The 20,075-nt window shown below is 39.9% G+C and overlaps 1 protein-coding gene across 9 annotated transcripts in view; it reads right to left on the bottom strand.

Moving 5' to 3' along the window:
• Positions 1–20,075, bottom strand: part of sh3bp2 (SH3-domain binding protein 2) — a 95,103-nt gene that overhangs the window by 3,463 nt on the left and 71,565 nt on the right. For 5 of the 9 annotated variants that reach the window (XM_044333355.1, XM_044333356.1, XM_044333352.1 and 2 more), the window contains 8 exons: positions 5,225–5,364; positions 4,927–5,029; positions 4,278–4,395; positions 3,643–3,710; positions 2,684–2,772; positions 2,518–2,595; positions 710–1,454; positions 92–215 (listed from right to left, as the gene is read on the bottom strand). In XM_044333355.1, the coding sequence (XP_044189290.1) occupies positions 92–215; positions 710–1,454; positions 2,518–2,595; positions 2,684–2,772; positions 3,643–3,710; positions 4,278–4,395; positions 4,927–5,029; positions 5,225–5,360 (1,461 nt within the window). In that variant the 5' untranslated portion in view covers positions 5,361–5,364. Of the gene's footprint in view, positions 1–91; positions 216–709; positions 1,455–2,517; positions 2,596–2,683; positions 2,773–3,642; positions 3,711–4,277; positions 4,396–4,926; positions 5,030–5,224; positions 5,365–6,536; positions 7,616–16,213; positions 16,608–20,075 lie in introns of those variants that run through there. The other 4 variants (XM_044333348.1, XM_044333351.1, XM_044333350.1 and 1 more) reach the window with 4 other exon arrangements.

Raw genomic sequence — 20,075 nt, 5'->3', positions numbered from 1 at the left:
TATGACGTGTTATCTAAAGCAACATCTACTGTATACATGCAGTACACGCCTGAGGGTTAATATTAGTTGACACAACACTTCAGTCTCTTACATTTTCGTAATCATCATCAGAATCTTCTCCTCCGCCGTGTTTAGCCGACTCTCGTTTCCTCCTGAACTCTGTAGGCGTCTCGTCACTCAATGAGCGGAAGCTCTGGCCATCTGGAGATGCTCTTCTGGTGGGAAAGCACATCTTAATAAGAACACTTCAACCACTTCTGTTTAGAGGACACTTTTCTGTCCCTTGGTCACATTTCTGGGGACATTTTATGGAACTGTGAAGTAATCTTTTTTGTTTTGTTGATGCTGTGGTTTGTATTGGTCGACAGTTTTTCTTACAGTTTTTCCAACTGCATTTCTACATTTCTGTTTGTACAGCTGTTCAATTAAGAAGGTTCATTGTGTACATGAGATTTAAGAAGCTCTGAAGTTGTAGAAAGGGTGCATTTTTCACCTTTGATGGAGCTAGGCTAGCGGTTTCCCCCTGCTTCCAGTCTTTGTGCTAAGCTAGGCTAAAGACGCATCTCTGGGTCTACTAGAAGCACAAATGTGAATCTGACATCCATCCTCTCATCTGTCTCGAAGGTTAATACGGCAAACAAGAGGGTTTTCTAAAATGTTGAAGTGTGAGGAGTATTTTGTGTTGAATGTGTGTTTAAGTCCAACTTACTGAAATGGGGTCGGTGGCTTGGACTTGGCTGCAGGAAGCGGGGGTTTGACTGATGGTGGAGGAGGTTTGGGTTTATTTTGTAATCCAGCTTTGAGAAGAGGAGACAGTGGGGGATGGCTAGGTGGTGGTGGGTGACCGGAGGGCGTCTGGGTGATGGACAGGGAGTCTGACATCACAGGTTTGAGGGTGGACCCTACATAATTCGAGGGAGGGGAAATTGGTAGGCTTGGCTTGCTGCGGTGGTTGCTCATCACCCCGAGGTGGTGGTTGCCCAACGACTGTCTGCCTCCAACATTAAGGGAGCTGTGGTTGGGACCATTCAGGATCAACCTAGTCTCCAATTGATCACAGACAGGAAGAGTGGCGGGAGATAGGACCGACAAGGCCAGCGGAGGCTTCCAGTCTTTTTTTTCGTTGCTGAGCCCTGGCACAGATGTCGCCCTGCTCTGAAAAGTTCTCTTTGCATTGGGGGGAGGAGGAGGAGGAGGGGTGGGAGAGGTGGACTTCTGCAGGTGGGGGGCGAAGGGGAGAGGAGGAGGTGGGCCTTTGCTGGGGTCCTTCAATATGGAGGGAGGGGGGACAGAGGGTGGGGGTTTTTTGGGGAGCGGGCTGGTTGGGATTCTGTTGTGTGACGGTACGGGAGGAGGCAGGCCTTTGCTGAAAGTTGGACAGGAGTCTTGACGGAGCTGGAAAGCAGCTGGCACTGGGGGTGGAGGGTAGGAGGGTGGAGGCCCTGTGGGTCGACCTGAGGTATATGAAAAAGAGAAATTAGACTGATTTTTCCATTTTAGGTCAATTTTAATTAAAAATGTTGTTTCTCTATATGTTTATTATACTTAATTGCAAACATTACATACAGCATAATAGCAAATGATTTTATGCAACTGAGTATAAATAAGGATCAATAAGTTTGCAAGTTTTTAATGATTTTCACAGAAGTTGTCAGTTTTAACAGTTTTCAGTCTAGATTTGATGTCCCCACGCAACCAAAAGTTGTGTTGTTTCATGTTTTACAGTTTTACAGTGAACAAGATCCACACTTAAAAAATACATACAAAATACATTATTAAATACAAGTTATAACAATATAGTTTTTACCTTGAAAACACTCAGATTTTTCAATTTTGTATTTTTAAAATAAAAAAATTAAGATAAAATAAAATGAAATAAATTTAAAAAATATATATGTTCTCAATTTTTCAGATTCAAATAAACCCAATAATTAGCCAGATTTTGTTTTAAAAAACAGAAACCAAAAATGACCAGCCCTATTAAAATATCAAAGATCTAGTTTGTGTACGTGTTTGTATACTTTATGTGTGTGTGTGTAAATTTAGTTGCCGGAATTACCTTGACCTTTTATTCATTATCTTATCTCAACTGCCTCTTTCAACTTAATCATTTTCCACTGTCTGTTACTTTCTCCACAGACTGTCTTCCATTTTCCTCACATCATTAGTAATGAAGGATAGAGACACTCTGCCTGCGACCTTTGGCCTCATCACAATTAGTTTTGATGTCAGTGACAGTTTTAAGATCATTCTGATGTCACCATCATTGTAATGCAATTGTAATACAAATGTGAGTGAAAATTTAAAGATAATGTGGAGGCATGTGTGTGTGCCTGCATGCGCATGTGTGTATGTCTGTCTGTCCTGCGCTACTTTGGGAACAAATTTCAGTCTTAAAACCAGTTAACTGGGGATGGCTTGTCCAAATGAGGACAAAGGCTGTGTCCCCAATTTGGGTCACTGGTCAAGGTTAGGGTTAGGTGTGTGTGGTGTGTGTGTGTGTATGTGTGGTGGCACCTGTAGATGTCGGCGAACATTCACTGTCTGGCTTCAGGTAGTCTTCCTCATCGTCATCATCATCATCCTCAACATAATCTACACACAGAAAGAAGAGACAGGACAGTTTAATAACACACAAGAATGACGTATTTGTCGTACATGTGTATTTGTTATGTGGTCTTACCATCTTCTGCATTATCGATGGGGTGTTTAATATCCATGGGCTTCTCAATTGTGCCATAGAAACTGTCGGCATCTGAATCCGAGTCACTACTGCTTCATAGATAATATTATCATTAATACATGATATTCAGAAACATTCAAATTGAAGTTAAATTTTGGAACTTTTGAAATGTTTTTGCTGTAATAATTAAATAAATTTAAATACATTTGAAATGTAGCTAATCCGAAAACTTTTAGCCATTAGCCTGACTGCTCTCCAAACTAGCCGTTATTGCTTTAAGCAAATTTTTAAGCTAGCTACTTCAGCTGAGCTTCCAACAGTATGAATGCTACCCACATGAATTAATTTACAGAAGAAGTCACTGTAAGTTTTACTCTTTATCATGTTATTTATTATGTCATTACTTATTTACTATCTCAGTTTGCCAGCTAGCCAAAAGCTAGCATTTAACTTTTGGGCTTTAGTGCTTACATTTATTACATTATCTGAAATCAGGCTGCCTGAGCAGCTCAGACACTCACTATGATGAAAAGCTATTAAATAAGCAAATGTCCCCAGTTCCAGTAACAGTATGTGAAACAAGGTTGTTTTTAGTTAACTACGTCAATTATAAATTAGCCTGCATAATTAGCTTCTGGCTGTGAAAAGTGTTATAAATCTGCTGGTAAAAAAAGTTTCACTGGGTTGTTGAAACCTACAAGAATTAGTTTGCAAAGTTCCCACACAAGTGTTAAATGTGACAGAGGTCACACAGAGACAGCTGCCTGTGAGAAAAGGGAAGTGTGTGGGAACATGGAAAAAAAATGACAGTTTCTAAACACATGTGGAGTTCTTTCATTGCATTTTTCATTCATGCTTGAGTTTTGTACTTTTTATATATTTATGAGGTTTTAATTTTTAATCTCAATACAATAATGTAAAGAGTCTACATTATGAAATATGATGTGATTTGAAATTACCTTGGAATGTGTGACTCTTTTCTGTCGTTATAGTGATCTATCTCCCTCCGCAGGTATCGCATCCATTTCTGTAACACAGCAAAAACAATATAAAGCAGGTGTTTATGTGTGTGTCTGCGTGTGTGCATGTACAATTCAAGTGTTGTCATTATTTGTTGGAGCTTCCATACTTTCGTAATTGTATCCAGATTTGTTTTTTTTTATTTCCACATAGTGAACTGGACCCCCTTAGTGGGCCCAGTTCATCATCAAAATCACACTCTCATACAATCTCACTTCATACAAGACCCTGACATTTTTTTTTTTTTAAAAATGTGCTTATTTGCTGTCTTACAACCTGTTAGATGAGGAGACTGATATCATGTTCATTTCTGTGTGTTTAGAACAGTGGTAGTTCCATGATGTGTTTTGCCTAGCTTAGCACAAACACTGGGAGCAGGGGGAAACTGCTAGCCTAGCTCCATACAGTGCTTTCCAACAACCCCAAAGCTGTTTTATTTACTCATTTCAAGTATTTAACATAAATATTCATACACGTACTTATTCATAAACTTAAATTTAAATGCATTCTGGCTAAGCAAGCTGCCGTCCACATTGGAGCATTCTGTATATATACACAGCGTGTGCGTACTTACCCTCCTCTCGTCCTCGCTGGCTGCAGAGAAAAACCATGTCCTGTGTTTTTTACTGAAGTGGACAATCTTAAAAGGAAAAACATTGTTGGACGTCGTCTCCTCTGCTGCTCTCATCACTCTGTGGAAGATGAATGGAAGGGTCAAATGTAAATTCTATCAATGAGCCTATTGCCCCTGAACAGCAATTACAATCATAGGTTAGCAGCCATAACTTGGCCTGCTGAGCTTTGGATTTATCCACATGCTGAAGTATTGTGCATGGCACTGTAGTAAGAGGGATACTTGTGATTTAAAGAGTTTGGAGAGTGATGTTTTTTCTTTATCCTTTCCAATACCAAAAACACAAAGAATGGATTAAACAGTGTAACTAGCTTAGCACCTATAGTGGTAACCTAGCGTTATTTTCTAAGACAAGGGACATGCCATTAGCAAACTACAAGAAGACATGTGAATGCAATATAAGTAATGTCAATAGTGTCTCAGCACACCTATAAAATTAAAATATTTTCAAGAATTGATATAGTGGACACTATACAAGTTTAGTAACCACTCACTTGTGGTTTGTAAACTGAGTCTGGAAAGCATGAAACTTATTCTTTAAGAAAACATTACTGACTGAGGATTTAACAGCTGAAGGATTTTCACTGACCTGTTGTAGCCATTAAGAGAGAACGCACCCTGTGGTGCAGGAGAGGTACTGCTCTTAAAGTAGTACACACAGCCCTTATGGAGGATAGTGTACCTCAGTGGCCCTGGGAGACAGGCAACAGACATTATATACATTTCCATCCATCCATTGTTTGTAATGAAAAAAACAACAAATGAATGCATGACTGAAGTGGAAAAGTTGCTGGATCAATAAAGACAAAATTATTGAGTTACGATATATTGTCAGGCATTTCTCTTATTTTGTCCACCCACCCTTATTTTTTCTATTATTAACTCACATTTCATGAGGCTAAACTGGCTGCCTCCCTTCTTGTGGAGGTATCCCGCCATGGAAACTCCGCCTGGCATGGTGAGGAGGTTCTGAGCCCCGATGGCTCGCATCGGCACCGGCCAGCACACCTCTGGTGACGACATGGTCCTACCGGAGAGAGGAGAGGAAAAGAGAAGAGAGGATGCATCACTGTGTGCAACATAGTTTAACAATGAAGACGTTAAACCTCAGGAGTTGTACAATATTGTGAAAATGAAGGATCAAATCCCAGCAGAAACAAACAAACCCCCCTCCCACCCACCCCCCACATTCCTGTTCAGACTCCTTGTGCAGAAATAAATGTTGTACTTCAAGGAAAAAAGATGACAAATTAGATATTTGAGGATCCAGACAGGATTAAAGCCCACACCAACTTCCTAATCAGCTAAGCTTTCAGGATTTTCTGAGCTACATCGACTCTCACACAGACAACTAGTAGGCACTCAAAGAGCCTGTTACCTTCATAACAGCTGCTTAGTCCTCTAAATCAAAACATATACGATGATAGACACTGATACATAACGCCTATTATATGATATTCAGTTTGTGCTAAGATGGGGTACAAACTTACTCATATACACTTTTAAAGGGCCTGTTCACTGTGCCATTTTGGGCTGTCACACAGAAGTTAACTGTCATTGAAACTGGTCGTCAATCCAAAGTCCTACATCCGCTGACGTCCAAGATCAAAGACAACCTGCATCAAAATTCTGACAGCGCCGGAAATTCAGAACCAAATTCTCCATATGTGACTGCATATGAAGCACGTCCGCTACGACCGTGCGCACATAATTTCTCTCTTTCTAAAAAAAAAAAAACCCAACGAAAAAGCCCCAAAATAAATACCAAAGAAAATCCCAAATTAACAACAAAAATCCCCTGAACTGACTCATGTTATCTGCATGTTCTGCATGACATGCTCTTCAGGTGTTTTCTAACGTATGGTTGGTGTATTCGCTCCATACTTAACATAAACATTCTGTCGGAGCAGGAGGTTTTTCCAAAATTCCAGTTAGACCAATAAGATTTCCACTGAGGGTGCAACTAATGAATGGAGAGAGAACACATTTCACAAACAGAACCCTTTTGTAGCCAATGTTACCTGTTAATATCTGGTGCTATGAATAGTTTATATCCATATGGGGGAAAAGACATTACCTGGAATTCATTACATTCTCCTTAAAGTCAAATAAAAACATCTTTCTCTCAATCACAACAGTCTTTTTTCTTCTCTAAGTCATCCTATAAAACCGCCTGTATGTCATTCAGGTGTTGCCTACCTCCTGTTGAGCCTCTTGCTGATGCTCTGAAAAGCAGCGCTCTCCCTCAGCAGGCTGGCTGTGGAGGCTAACACTGAGGAAGCTAACGTCGGCAGGAGGTCCATGACAGAGGTACCAAACAGACTCCAAACACAGTCGACTGGGGCTACCGCTGCATCTCATCACATCCAAACTGAGAGGGGATTTGTCTGCCTCCTCCGATCACACTCTCTCTTCATTTCACTCTGGTGCTTTTTTTTTTCATTGTCTGCTGATGTATCTCTCTCTCTCTCTCTCTCTCTCTCTCTCTCTCTCTCTCTCTCTGCCACTGGCTGCGTTTGTTGATTTCTATCTCTCTTGCTCTCCCTCGCATATAAACACACTCAAGCTGAGATAGTGTACTTAGGCAAACGAATACACACAGACTTCTACATCAGTGCACATACACATACAGTTCAGACAGGAAACTCATAATGTTCTGAGTCCTTTTGCTGGGATTCAAGGCTTCAAGTAATGGGCGTGCGTGTGTGTGTGTGTGTGTAGGAGAGAGAGAGAGAGAGAGAGAGAGAGAGAGAACGGTAGTCAAAATAAACATCCCAAGTGAAGTTCTTCATCCTCTAATGTGTTTATGCTCAACCTCCAATCTATCAGCAGCATCTACTGACCTCAGAGGGTGTGTGTGTGTGTATGTGTGTGTGTGTGTGAAGTCCAGATTTCTACTGCAGGATTTCTTTCCAAAAGCCACTCCCTTTCACTGAGATACAAAACTGCAGGAATTATCGTTTATCTATTGAGTATGATGAAACAAAACTGCCCCTGCCACACATGTCATAAATACTGATGTATGATTTCTTTAAATGGCACTCCACTGACATCGTCATGCCAAAGTCGGTTTACTGTCAATATGTGTCAAACAAATGACCACAATCTGATAAGGTGAAAAGCTTACGGTCATAGAGGAAAGTGTGAATGGTGTTGCATGGTGTTAAACACAAAAATGACAGAGGTAGTTGTGTGAAGAATGAAAGAAGGGAGCTTGAAAGAAAGGTTTGCAATAGTGGGCATAATTTTGTGGCTTTGACATCAGACCTGTCAGAAATGAGGTTTCAGATGCTGTTAGGAGATCTGACAAGCCCCTCGTTTGAAGCATACCAAGGCCTTTGTATGACTCAGTCTGTGAGTCATACAGTCTGTGTTTTAAGATGTTGTCTGTGTTTCTTGTGGAAATTCGTTAAATCTGAGAGAATAATCTGAGTGACATTGTTTGAGTAATCTGAGTTTGGGTATGGAGAGACCTGCGGTGATGCTACAAAAAAAGGTCAAGCGGTCACCAAAGTCATTAGGATATCACAGATACTACGAGTTTAAGAGGAAACTGCCTGTTCATTTTTGAAATTGCTTATCATGGAACAAAGTGTTGGAGGGTGACATTTTGACCTGATGGTGGTGTTAGATGAACGATCAAGAGGTCTACAAAATCATTTAAATTCTCACTCTAGACAATGAACATCTGTGAAATTTCATTGAGATCTTGCCAGTTGTAGTCGTTTATATATTTTGCTCTGGACCACTTTGTTGAATGGATGGCTGTGCCCTTAAACAGCTGAGAGAGATTTCTCATTTTGAGTTGTATCTTGATTTTAAATGTTAACTCCCTGTGCAACGTTGTGTTGTAGACCTCAGGAATGAAAAAGAAACGAGAGACATGCGAGTGTGGATGGAGAGAGGGAGGGAGAACGGAAAGCTGATAAAACAAGGAGAGAAAAAACCTGCCTGAGATTCAACCAATTATCAGGGTGGAGCTGCTGCTTTCTGACCTCTGAGTGATCTGCCGCATGCGAGGACTTCAAGAGGACATATAAAGGATATCTGTGGTTTGTTCTTCAGTCAGAGCAGCATTATGTTTACTGATAACCAGCTGAAACAGACACACACACAAAGATAAAGCGTCTGTTCTGCAGTTAACTTAACCTCATCTCAATCTGAACAACGTCAAAATTCACCAGCTCTTATCATCCTGAGTGAGGATTTCCTGAAGTCCTCGTTCAGCTACAGCAGAGCAGTCAAACACTCAGCGGACAAAACTGAAACAACATGATGGCGCTGTGCACTCAGCATTTTCATGTTTTCTATAGGAAATAGCCTGAAATGCTCATTTTCAGCTTTATTTCCTCTTCCATGCTTGGGAGTGTCATTGAAATACTCAAAACTTCAACTGCTGCCACTGCTTACATACCGTCTGACACTAATTACAGTGCACTCAAACAACAGTTCAACCACTTTCAGTGCTTACTCATCAAATGATAGTTACTCTTCAGTACATGCAAAGCCCAGATTTGGGAATCAGATTTGAAATGTTTTCAGCGACTACAGTTCAACTGCTTGCACTTTAAACACAAACCCCTTCAGTGCTTTCAGTTCAGTAAAAATACACATACAAAATAGAATAGAGGATATAAACAGAAAAGTGTTGCTGCACTGTTATGAGACTCAGTCACTGCAGGTGCACGAGTGTCAACTTCAGATAGAGGAAAATAGAAGAAGTATTCCAAACTTTAAAGTGGAAGTGTTTCTGCAAAAAACACAAACGAAAGAAAAAAGAGGGAAAAGGAGCAAAAGCTTTCGCTCAGGTGAGAAACTGAAACTTATTTTCTTTGTGTTGTATAATGTTGTTCGGTGGGTTTCCGTAAAAAGGTAATTTTATAAGAATAAAGTCATTATTTTACGAACAAAGTCATTATTTTCCTAGAACAAAGTTCTAATTTTACAAGAAGAAGTGGTAATATCTCAAAATTATTTCACATTTTTAAATTTCATTTATATCTCTTACAACTTTGTTCTTGAAATCTCAGATCAGAACAGTGGATCAAACACTCAGTCGTGGTTTTGTGCAGTTGTTCAAGTTTCACAATGAGTTAATGAAATCAATCGTTTTTCACCAGATTTTTGTTAATCAAATTTTTCACGAATGCATCCGTTTTTGGCAGCATATGCAAAAAAAAAAAAATATACAAAACTAAGAAGTACTGAAATAAGAACAGAGAGGTGACAGAAAGGGGAATCCCAATCATCATCGATGAATGAATGAGATCCAGTAGATTCACCCAGTGTGCAGATAAGTTCCAGTGTCAGAAGAGGTCACTTCCTCTGCTCAGAGGAAATGATGAATGAAACAATGAAATACAGACTCTGACTAAGATCTCTGCAAGGTTACCCAAATAGTTTCCTCTCACTGCTCTCACCTCGCAACATGAAGCCACCAACGTAAAGCCATCACGTCTAACTTCACACTTTTATGTACTTCTCCTAACATGTGGCTCGTCACTATTTTCATGAGAAGATTACTGTTAATGTGCTGAAAAAACTGCACATACAACACAACAGCCTGTACAGAAAACGACCCATTAAACATCAGTGCGTTCACTTGTGTAATGTACCTTTCTTAGTCCATGAAATAGTCTAGTTGACTGATGTTTTATGTAAGGAGAATAAGGGTGTGTTGCAGCTTTGAACCCTCTCAACCCATGACTGTTTTTTTTTTAAGTTCCCCTCCTGAAATCTGCTGCCATTTGTGAGCCAGAGATGCTAATCAGAGAGCTGCTGTTTGTGAGGAAGGGAAGCACGGGAGCAGCTCGCATACCAGACTCATTCAAACTTATTTCCTCCCTGTACACACACACAAACAGACACGGATGCACACACACACACACACACGCACATGCATGCATACAAACACAATGTCTGGGTTCAACAAGGATTTAAAACCAGCGTTTATTTCTGACAGTGTAACTGTGCTTTCAGGGCTGAATCTACTGCTAACTTGACTTGTTTTTTATTGGTGTTGAAACCATTTTAGCGAAATGGTTATAGAGCAGGCCATCAAATCAACTACTGGTTAAGTAAGGTAAAGCAACAAGACCCACATGTTTAAAACACGGTGGACTACAGCCTCTGATCAGCTGTGAAAGCAAGAACAGGCAGAAATACGGTGTTTCAATTTTTAAAAAATGGGGAGGAGGAGATGTCATCTTGGAATGAAAGTGTTCATATGTGGAACGATTATTTTCACAGTCAAAATGAACACGTTTTGTTATAAAGAACTTATCTGTGACAAGTTTGTAAATGTATCTTAACAAAGACAAAAGGAGGAGCTGTGCTGGACTTACAAGAACACACTGACAACAGCACCATGACCACACTCTTGAGGGAAACTGAAATTGAAACTAGAGCAGCCATGAGTTGGAAAACCCCTGATGAATCACAGCAAACGACTAAGTATTCCTGTTAAATGTCATTGTGATTGTGGCCGGAGTCCTGCCACAATCATGATGACATACTGTCTTGCCGCAGGAGAGTATTGCACATGATGTTTCCATGAGGTTGCAATATTTTTTGTAAATGTGTAATCTATATGCTGAGCATCAAGACAGGACTGTATTGATATGTCTCAGGATTTGAAGTGAAACAATCACTATGAAGTCTAAATTCTGAGCTTCAGTTTCAATTTTGCAGCCTTTTTATACACAATTTCCCAATTTCATAAGACAGAGCTAAATGTAGAATTAATATAAACTTATATAAATGATAAGGATGATTGTCCTGCAAAATTTAAATTTAATAATGGAGCCCTGATTAGAGTCTGCATGCTGTCTTTCACAAGCTCTACCAATCAGAGGACAGCATGTGTGTAGCCTGAGAAGCGAAACCCGGGCTGAAAAAGTCCATTAATCACAGGTGCTGCTCACAAAGCTTATTGCTGTGAGTGCTTGAGGTTTAACAAGAGTTCTGAAGTGTTTCACCAAAATATGGATGTGGATACCCTCAAATTAAAGCTGAAAATCAGCAACTGAACCTCATAGTGACCATATCATGTGCTGTGTGGTCTGTGTGTGTGTGTGTGTGTGTGTGTGTGTTTGTGTGTGTGACCCATTTTGCTGTGACCCAAAAAGGTATTTGGAGGAACAAGGCAAAATTTGGGTGAAATTTACAATTTTTTTTATACATCTAGGTCACATAAAACCATTGTTATATAACTGCATACTGAAAGTATGTGAATTCTACATGTATTTAATGCATTTATGTACATTTATATAAACATAACAACAAATAACATGACAAATAACACTTAACGAATTTGCTCGTACCTTTGTCTCTTATGATTTAGACACACTATGTTCATTTCTGTAGGCCTATGATTATGCACTAACTCTACTGAATTTTTTTTATAGGCATATAACTATAGATAATATTGTATTTGCACCTTTAACCAAAAATCAATTCATGCATCAAGAGCAAAGTCCTTTGCCATCTTACCTTTGACTGATGTTTAATTCTAGCATAAATTTAGAAGTATATTATATTCACACACTGTCTTTTTGACCCATACAACATGTTGTGGAGGTAGCCCTGAGTCTCCAGGATCTTCCTTAACAATCTCCACCAATCAGAGGACTAACAGCCTGTATGTAGCCTGAGAGGCGAAATCCAGGGCAAAAAAACATTAGTGCTCATAAAGCTTGATGCTGTGAGTGAATAGTAGCAACGGAATGTGATGCATGTATTTTTTAAAAACTCTAAACTTCCGTCATCTGGATTGAGGCAACCTGCCAGTACGAATGACAAAGTGACAAAAAAACAAATTCAGGCCAGATTCAACTGAGATGTCTTAAGATGAATCACTGACATCATCATCATGAAAAATATCATGTGAATTCTGAGGAACACAGGTCATTTCCTTGCTAAGTCTGATATGTCTTGTGGTTTTTAGTGAAGTCTATTTAGTGGACAGACGGTTTTCTCAGTAAATTTGAGGACGTGTGTAAACGTGAACAGAATCATGAATGATGAAGAGTGTGGGATATGACTGGAAGTTTCGGAAAAAGCAAATGGACAGTGGACAATTTGGACAGTTTTTGTTTTTGTTTTTGTTTTTGTTTTTTTAAAATCTTGTTTTAAAATTAAAGCAACATCTTATTTTTTTCTTGGAATACATGATTTCTAATTGTGCTGTTTTGTTGGGAATTCTCTTGCATGACCTATTTTTTTTGTGCGTGCGATTATTTGTGAGCCGAAATAAATTCCAAATTTACATGTCATTTGGCACCGCAGCATCTGTGATGATATGGCATGGATTTAAACAGCTGCCAGGTGGCTGTTACAAAAATGTGGGTGGTTTACCAGTGCTCTGTCTGTGCAGTAAACAGAGTGCGCGTGTAAGGTTAGGAAATGATCATCAAGCGCCCACCGCCTCACTCAAGACACACAACACACAAGGCAGTTGGAAAGGTCATGGTAAACCACTACCTAGCAGATGCAGAGATATGTCCGTACTGTCTCGGAAACAGACACTGTCATACAGAGCTGTGTTTGTATTGCAAGCGGTCTGCCTCCCCTTCAGAAGACTGACCGCAATGGTTCCACCACTTGCTCAGCCTCATATTTTCTCACGGACTTTAGTACGTAGGTGCGAACACGTGAATAGGACTGAGGGCGAGCAGGTTGAGAAATGATCTTTTTCCTCTTCCACTGCGGTGTATTTGTCCAGTTGAATGACTAACAAGGCTTTGCCGGAATGTGATATAGTACTGGAAAAAAATTAACTAACACCTCTCCTTGACTGATACTTTTTCAATATCGGAGCACAGTGTCTGCGCTGGGACATACTGCTATGTATTACCAAACAAACAGTGCAGCAAGCATTAGACCCTTAAAGGGATCAAGTGTAACCCTCCTTTAGCACCTTTTTGAGTGTGTACAAGCACATCCTGTTAGCATCTTCTTGTGGTCTGAAAGGTGGGCAACGTGTTATACTCAAAATACCTAAAATACTGAGAAACCCAAAAGCTGTTTGACATTACTTAGTATGTAATTGTGGGTGAGCCCTCTTTCACTTTTATAGATGGATTTCCTCTTTTTGACGTATGTTATCTTTCTGTCTTTTTATACCTACTGTATGCTAATCAATAACCAGTTTTCATGATATTTTGTTGCTTTTTCTGGTGTATCATATGTAACCTTCTTGTCTCATTTTGTGACATTTGTAAATGTACTATGTTCAAAAAGAATCGCAAGAGCTCATTGATCGTAAAATTGTTGCACACTAAGTCGAGACTGAAATTCCGATGCAAAAATGCAAAATATTTGTGTGCTTAAACTTTGCGCAGGAACAATCGACACCAAGTCCGAAAAAACAAAACTGCCCACTTCTTCATGTTCTATTTGCCTTATTTTTGTGCAGCTGCTCAGAAAGAGCTCTAGCAGCGACAATGATTTGTGTGGAAATACCTTTAGTTTATATGGATGCCAGGAGATACTGATATCCTCTTATTAGTTAACTCATCCTATGTGAGACTTATATGTATGCTATCTGACTAAATGATTTTTACCTGATGAGGGTCTGAGGACCAGTAACCCTGAATACATTGTGGGTTTCTTTGGTTCCTTCTCAAAAAATACAAAGGCGGAAGAGAAAGAGAAACTCAACTTTTACTTTACACACATACACACCTGCAGCAGTGGACTCATAGAAAGCTGAAACGGTAAAATCAGGTCCTCTTTCTCTACCTATGGCTTTTCCTGTGCATCATCAGTTCCTGTGTCCAAATATGGCAATGCCACTCCACAGGAACTGTACAGTCGTCACCCTTCCATAACGGCTACAGGAAGGATTCCTCTCAGATTGATGCATACACACCCACACACCCATGAATACACACTGCACAGGTCCTCTACTGTGTGTTTTCAAAGATTAATAATCGTACTCTAGCTGCATTTCCTTTGTGAAATAAAAACCACAAAGATAAAAAAACAATTTTAGTGAGTTACAGAGAGAGAAGTAGCGGTGCAGAGAGGAAGAGAGGCAGGAAGAGAGAAGAAAGCATTGAGATTTTGCCCTGACTACATGTCCACCCTCCCCCCAACAGGGTCATAATGAAAACACATTTCCTGTAAATGTGGCCTTTTTCGCCACACCATCTGTGACAAAAACCCTGTTGAGGAATTATGGTGACAACAACTGATAGGTGATATGACTGGGGGACCATCATGGAATCCTATCTGCAATGGAAAATAAAGTGTATTTGAAGAGAAAAAAAACACCAGATGGACATGATGGCTTTGTTTTAACCAAAAACTGGACTTTCAGCAGCAAAGCCACTGCTTGCTGCATGCCCAAACCAAGCCAAAATTTAATCTTGCATCTTCAAAGGTATATCGGTAGTCCCACATGTGCCTACTGTCTGCCCAAAATAACAAAAATGTCTGTTCACTTGTGGGGAACAAACCTGTGAACTCCCCACAGTGTGATTTTCCCTCTACAATAGATGAAGTATTTTCTCTTCTTTCTCTGCAGCTTAGATCTCAGACTTGTATCCTCACCTTTAAGGCCTTTAAATAACGAGTCCCTTTGGATAAAATTGGGCAGAACAATACTTTACCATAAATAAATAAATATATGTATAAAATACATCCCCACTGGCACTTGACACATCCTGAAATCGGACGTGACCCAATACACAACCTACTGACATGTGTGTGGGTGTAATGATGTACTTTGCAATGCACTTGCATCATATTCAGCCTCTGTAATCAGGCCTCATTCAATATAACGACCTCATGTTTGATGTTCTGCTTTATGTTTTTGTTAGTGTCACCTCTCTGCATTCTGCTTTCTGCTCTGCTACAGTAGATCCAATATCAATAGTGTATAACGCCAAACCGTTTCCTCCATCCTCCCAATGAATAGAATCTTTGGGTGAAAGGTCAATGTAAATAAACTTGACTCTTCTTGAACCCACTGTAGCTTCTTTACAGCTGTAACCTCTCTGTGTTTCACATTGTTTGATTGCATGGTGACGGAGTGAGCGTTGAAAGTACAGTATGTATAACTGCTGCTGTTGCTGCTGCAGTGTAGGTGTTGCTCTTCAGCTTGTTTCCACCGAGTATCATGTTTGATGGAGACTGTCAAAATGCCATTGTTTCCAATGTTTTGTGAGAAAATGCTAACATGTTTACTTCTGACTTCCTAAAAGGCTAAACTTAATTTGTTCTCAGTACTGTAAACTAAAAAGGTGCTCGGATAGAAACCAGGGTCACCAAATGAACAATTTGGGTTAACAGCATCAGCAAGTAAATCAAATGTGAATAAAAGTGTAATGTGAAGAGATTAAAAAAAAGGTTACTCAAAACATTGAGTCAAGAACAACTGGACTGGATTCTTGAAGACATTTCACCTTTCATCCAAAAGGCTTCTTCATTTATGTGGAATTACGAGTCCAAATTTAAATTTGCAACTTTCCGACACTGATCAACTTGCAATGTTGAAGTCAAATCTCTCAGTTGCTTCATTGACCTCTTGTAACGAAGAGGAAACATTGCAGAATCAAACAATAACCAATACCACTTTGCAAAGTCCATCTGATACCTACGTTGATAAAAAATTACCACTAAACACCAGCTATCTGTAACCAGAAAATATTCCAGATTAAGACAGAAACCAACCAACGAGATACCCTTTGACTCGCTCAGACAGTTGTTAGAAGTGGTCACCCAACCAAACTGTACCCAAGACTGATCAACTCATCCTGGAATACACCAATAAATTTAGGAACATGAAGTGGACAGAGATGAAAACCAAATGATGATATCAATGAAACAAGGTCTGCCAGGCTCAGCAGAATGAAGATAAAGTCTGCACTTACATGACATCCCTCTGTTCCCGAATACACATCCTGACGCTCGGCTTGCAGCTCCGCGCAAACGACTTCTTCTTCCTCACGGACGGAGCGGACATGTCAGAGGACATGGCAGTGGCAGCAAAGCATAATATACCACCATACTTTTCAATCACCAGGAGCGACGGAGGAAGGATGTACGGTCGGATGAACCGAGGGTAGGATGGATTGAGTCACAGATTCGAGAAAGACAGAGGAGTGGTTAGAGAACAAGAACACAGATGAATGCAAGGGAAGATGGAAGAATAAATGGAAAGAGGGATAAATAGAGGATGAAAATAGAAATATACAGTAAAGACGCAAATAGACGGACAGATAAAACAATATGTCTTGTCGATTAGGAAGTCTGCTGGTGGTCTGAAACCCCGATACTCCACCACTCATTTCCTGAAGGAGCCTCCTCCACCAGCCCCGGCTTCTCATTGGTCGACTGAAGTGTGTTCCTTCCTGCTTCCTCAGAGCTAGTATGTGATTGGCCGCCCACACCCCTACACAAGCACACATGCCGTGCACACTTGGACACAGGACCTGAGACTGAGACTGGGGGAATTTCCATTCTCTATGACTGGAACAATACAGTGGTCAAGCACACACACACACACACACACACACACACACCCACACATACACACACGCACACACACACACAGATACATGTCAACAAATACGACCTGAAAAGTAGTTCTTCCTGTATGAGGTTTCAGGTGAACTTTCATGGCACTCTGCAGTATCTTTTAGTGTGTGTCTGTACAGCTGTACTGCAGGTGATCACGACAACGTCTTTGTGTTTTTACACACATTTTAGACACTATAGATCAATGACACATCTTCCTGTGCAGCTTATACACAGTTCATAAAGTTGTAAAGCAGAGGGAGCTGTTGGTATTAGATGTATTTTTCACCACTGTAAATTCTTGTTGTCTTTGAAAGGGGACATATTAACATTTCCAGGTTTATATTTTTAGTCTGTGGTTCCACTGGTATATCTTTGTATGATTCATTATTCAATAACTCCTTATTGTATATAACTTATACTGGCCCTTTCTGTAGCCCCTCAGTTCAGCCAACAACCTTACTAGCAAAGATTGTCCTGTCCTGAACATTGTCCTGATTAAATTTTGTGGCTTGGAGTACTTGATTCTCATTAATTATACGTGATGTGCGTATAATTACTCTCCTTCAACATGTGCGACGAGACATTATCCTGTCAGGAGGGCAGGGCAGGCTGAAACCTGGGCTTTGTCTTACAGGGAACAAACATGCACCTAAAGTTTTGGAATTTTGATAATGTTTAACATGGACATCTGACATCATAACTGTATATAAATGACAGAAAATCACAAAAAGCACAATAGATCCCCTTCAATTATTGCCTTCATGTTCCTCGATCAACCCTGTTGCCAGATAAAAATGTCAATATTTTTCTTTTTTTACATCCTACGCCACCACTTTTCAAATTTTCACTTTTTACACTATCTGTGAATGGCAATGGAAAGATTGTGGTTATGGCAAATAATGTACAGTTTAAGTATGGTTTTCTCCCTCATTAAAAATTTCAGAATCTATGAATATACAAATATTTGAAAATATTTCAAAAGCATAACTGCTGGACACAAGATGTCTCCTACTTCACTATAAAGTCTCAGTGTTTGTGTACTGGAGGTTTCAAGTGTCCACATCATACTTGTATAAACTGAATATTGGATTATGATTGGTTTTCCAAGTTGTGATGTCACAATTCATGCTTGTAGGCCCGCTCCTAAAAATTGGATTTTCAGTGAGCACAAAGAAACTTTCCACTTTCAGCAGATGAATGTGAAAACAGCCTTCTAGTGTCAAACTCTGTATATACATCATTCTGTACAGTGAAGCTCAAACATTCAATTGTAGGAATGAGAAGAAAAACATATTTTTGACTGGAGGGGAACTTAATAAGAAGGTGAACATCCAGTCTACAGCATGAAATAAAGGTTTGCTACACACCCATCTGCCACCCTGACCTACACATCCTGACTTTCTGCCTGGCTACCTATTGGGCACATTACTTCCTGCCATGAACTTTGGCACTGGACATAAATCATAAGGTAACTGGGATGCCTCAACGTAGAGACATGGGAGTCTCCTGGATATGGTAACGATGCTATAAGTTCTGTTCATAGAATTTAAATATTTCACCGTATATTTCATGTTTTTTCGCTCAGTTTGGCATGATAGATGGCTCTAAATACTATGATACCCATGACCATCAACCAACATTTCTTTGGAGAAGCCAGACAGCAGTGAGAATCACTGCTGTAGTAGAGCTGAGACATCATTCCAGGGGCAAACATCTGGATTTATAGCCCATACCTATTAATAAAAATTGGCCCCGATCTCAATCCTGTGGATGGGACTTCCTTACTTTACTTTCATTTCAGGGTGTAGATCATTGTTTTTCATTATAGGCTTTTGTTAAACCTACCGACTTATTGACTACTATGTATATGCATGGAGTTGAAGACTTACTATCATCCGTATCCTGAGTATCATGAGTCTTAAAGGATAAGAGAGCTGAAACTAACGATGAAATTATCCTACTTTCAATTATTATATTTGCATCCAAAGCCTGATATATCACAATCCTCTGTGCTGTAGACCTCCGTTGTCCAAAAACTATTAAAAACACACACACCGGTGCACTGGATGACATGCTCTTTTGCTTTGAAAACAATGACCACAGCGGTTTATTTAGAAGCGGCTCCAAAAACAAATACCAGCAATGACATTTTCACTTTGAGGAGAGAAGTTCCTTGTACAGCAGACGCAACCGTTCATGCATGGGAATGCAGTCCTGTTTACAGAGCTTTGGTAGCTTGTTATGCTACATATCACATCCTCTTGACTTTGTACTGAAGTTCTTTGAGAAATTTACAATGTAGCACCTTTTACCCAGTGTGGATCATACCATCACATTGCATAGAACTTAACTAACCTGGTTATTTATACATGATTCTTACACAGTGGTGTGAGCAAATGAATGAATAAAGTCCCCCTTCAGAGTCCGCCTGTAGTCTCCTCTCAGTATATGCTGTTTAGTACAGAGTGAGCAGTGGGGGTTGTATTTTAACTATATAATACACACATTGGACAGCTTAGACTGACTTTTAAAAGTACAAAGGAGTCTGAAATTAATTTCAAAAGATTTTCTCCTGCTCTTCTGTGCCCCTCCAGCTGGTGGTGCCCTTGGCGACCGCATAGCTCATTGACTCTGACATGTTACGGTAGGAAAAGTACAGGTGTAAATAATAAAATTATTGATGGCTGAATTCCATTTAGCAGCTTCAGTTACAGGGTCCTGGTTTTGTGCATGCTGGTTCACTGTCACGCTGTCACGTCTTACTGGGACACTTGAGTAATTACTTTAATGTTATTAGTAACACTTGTGCTTTTCCTGTTATGACGAGTCAAAATGCTGACGAGAGCATTTTAGAAGTGTTGTGTAAATCACTGACACATACCTGATAACCTGACACATACTTCATATGCTCTGTACATTTTATATGCACTATAGAATCAGAGTGAAGACAAAATAAAAAAACTTTCAGGAGAACTGGCGAGACATTTTGGTTGAGTGTTGCTTTGTAGAATGTGAACCGACTGTTGTTTAGTGTTCTAAATTACAATGAACCACACAGCAGCACAAAGTCTAATTTTGGTTGCAAGATCTACTGTCTGAACTATTGTCCACAGCTGCGAAAAAGCTGTGAGGTGTTAAAAGCACCACAGTTAGAATTTGAAACCAACTAAGCAGTAGTTTCACTTGCTGCTGCTGCTTAGGTTTGTGTGATCA

This window comes from Thunnus albacares, chromosome 18 (assembly GCF_914725855.1).
Source record: "Thunnus albacares chromosome 18, fThuAlb1.1, whole genome shotgun sequence".
Classification (NCBI taxonomy): Eukaryota; Metazoa; Chordata; class Actinopteri; order Scombriformes; family Scombridae; genus Thunnus; species Thunnus albacares.
This window is presented reverse-complemented; position numbering and strand designations above follow the sequence as displayed.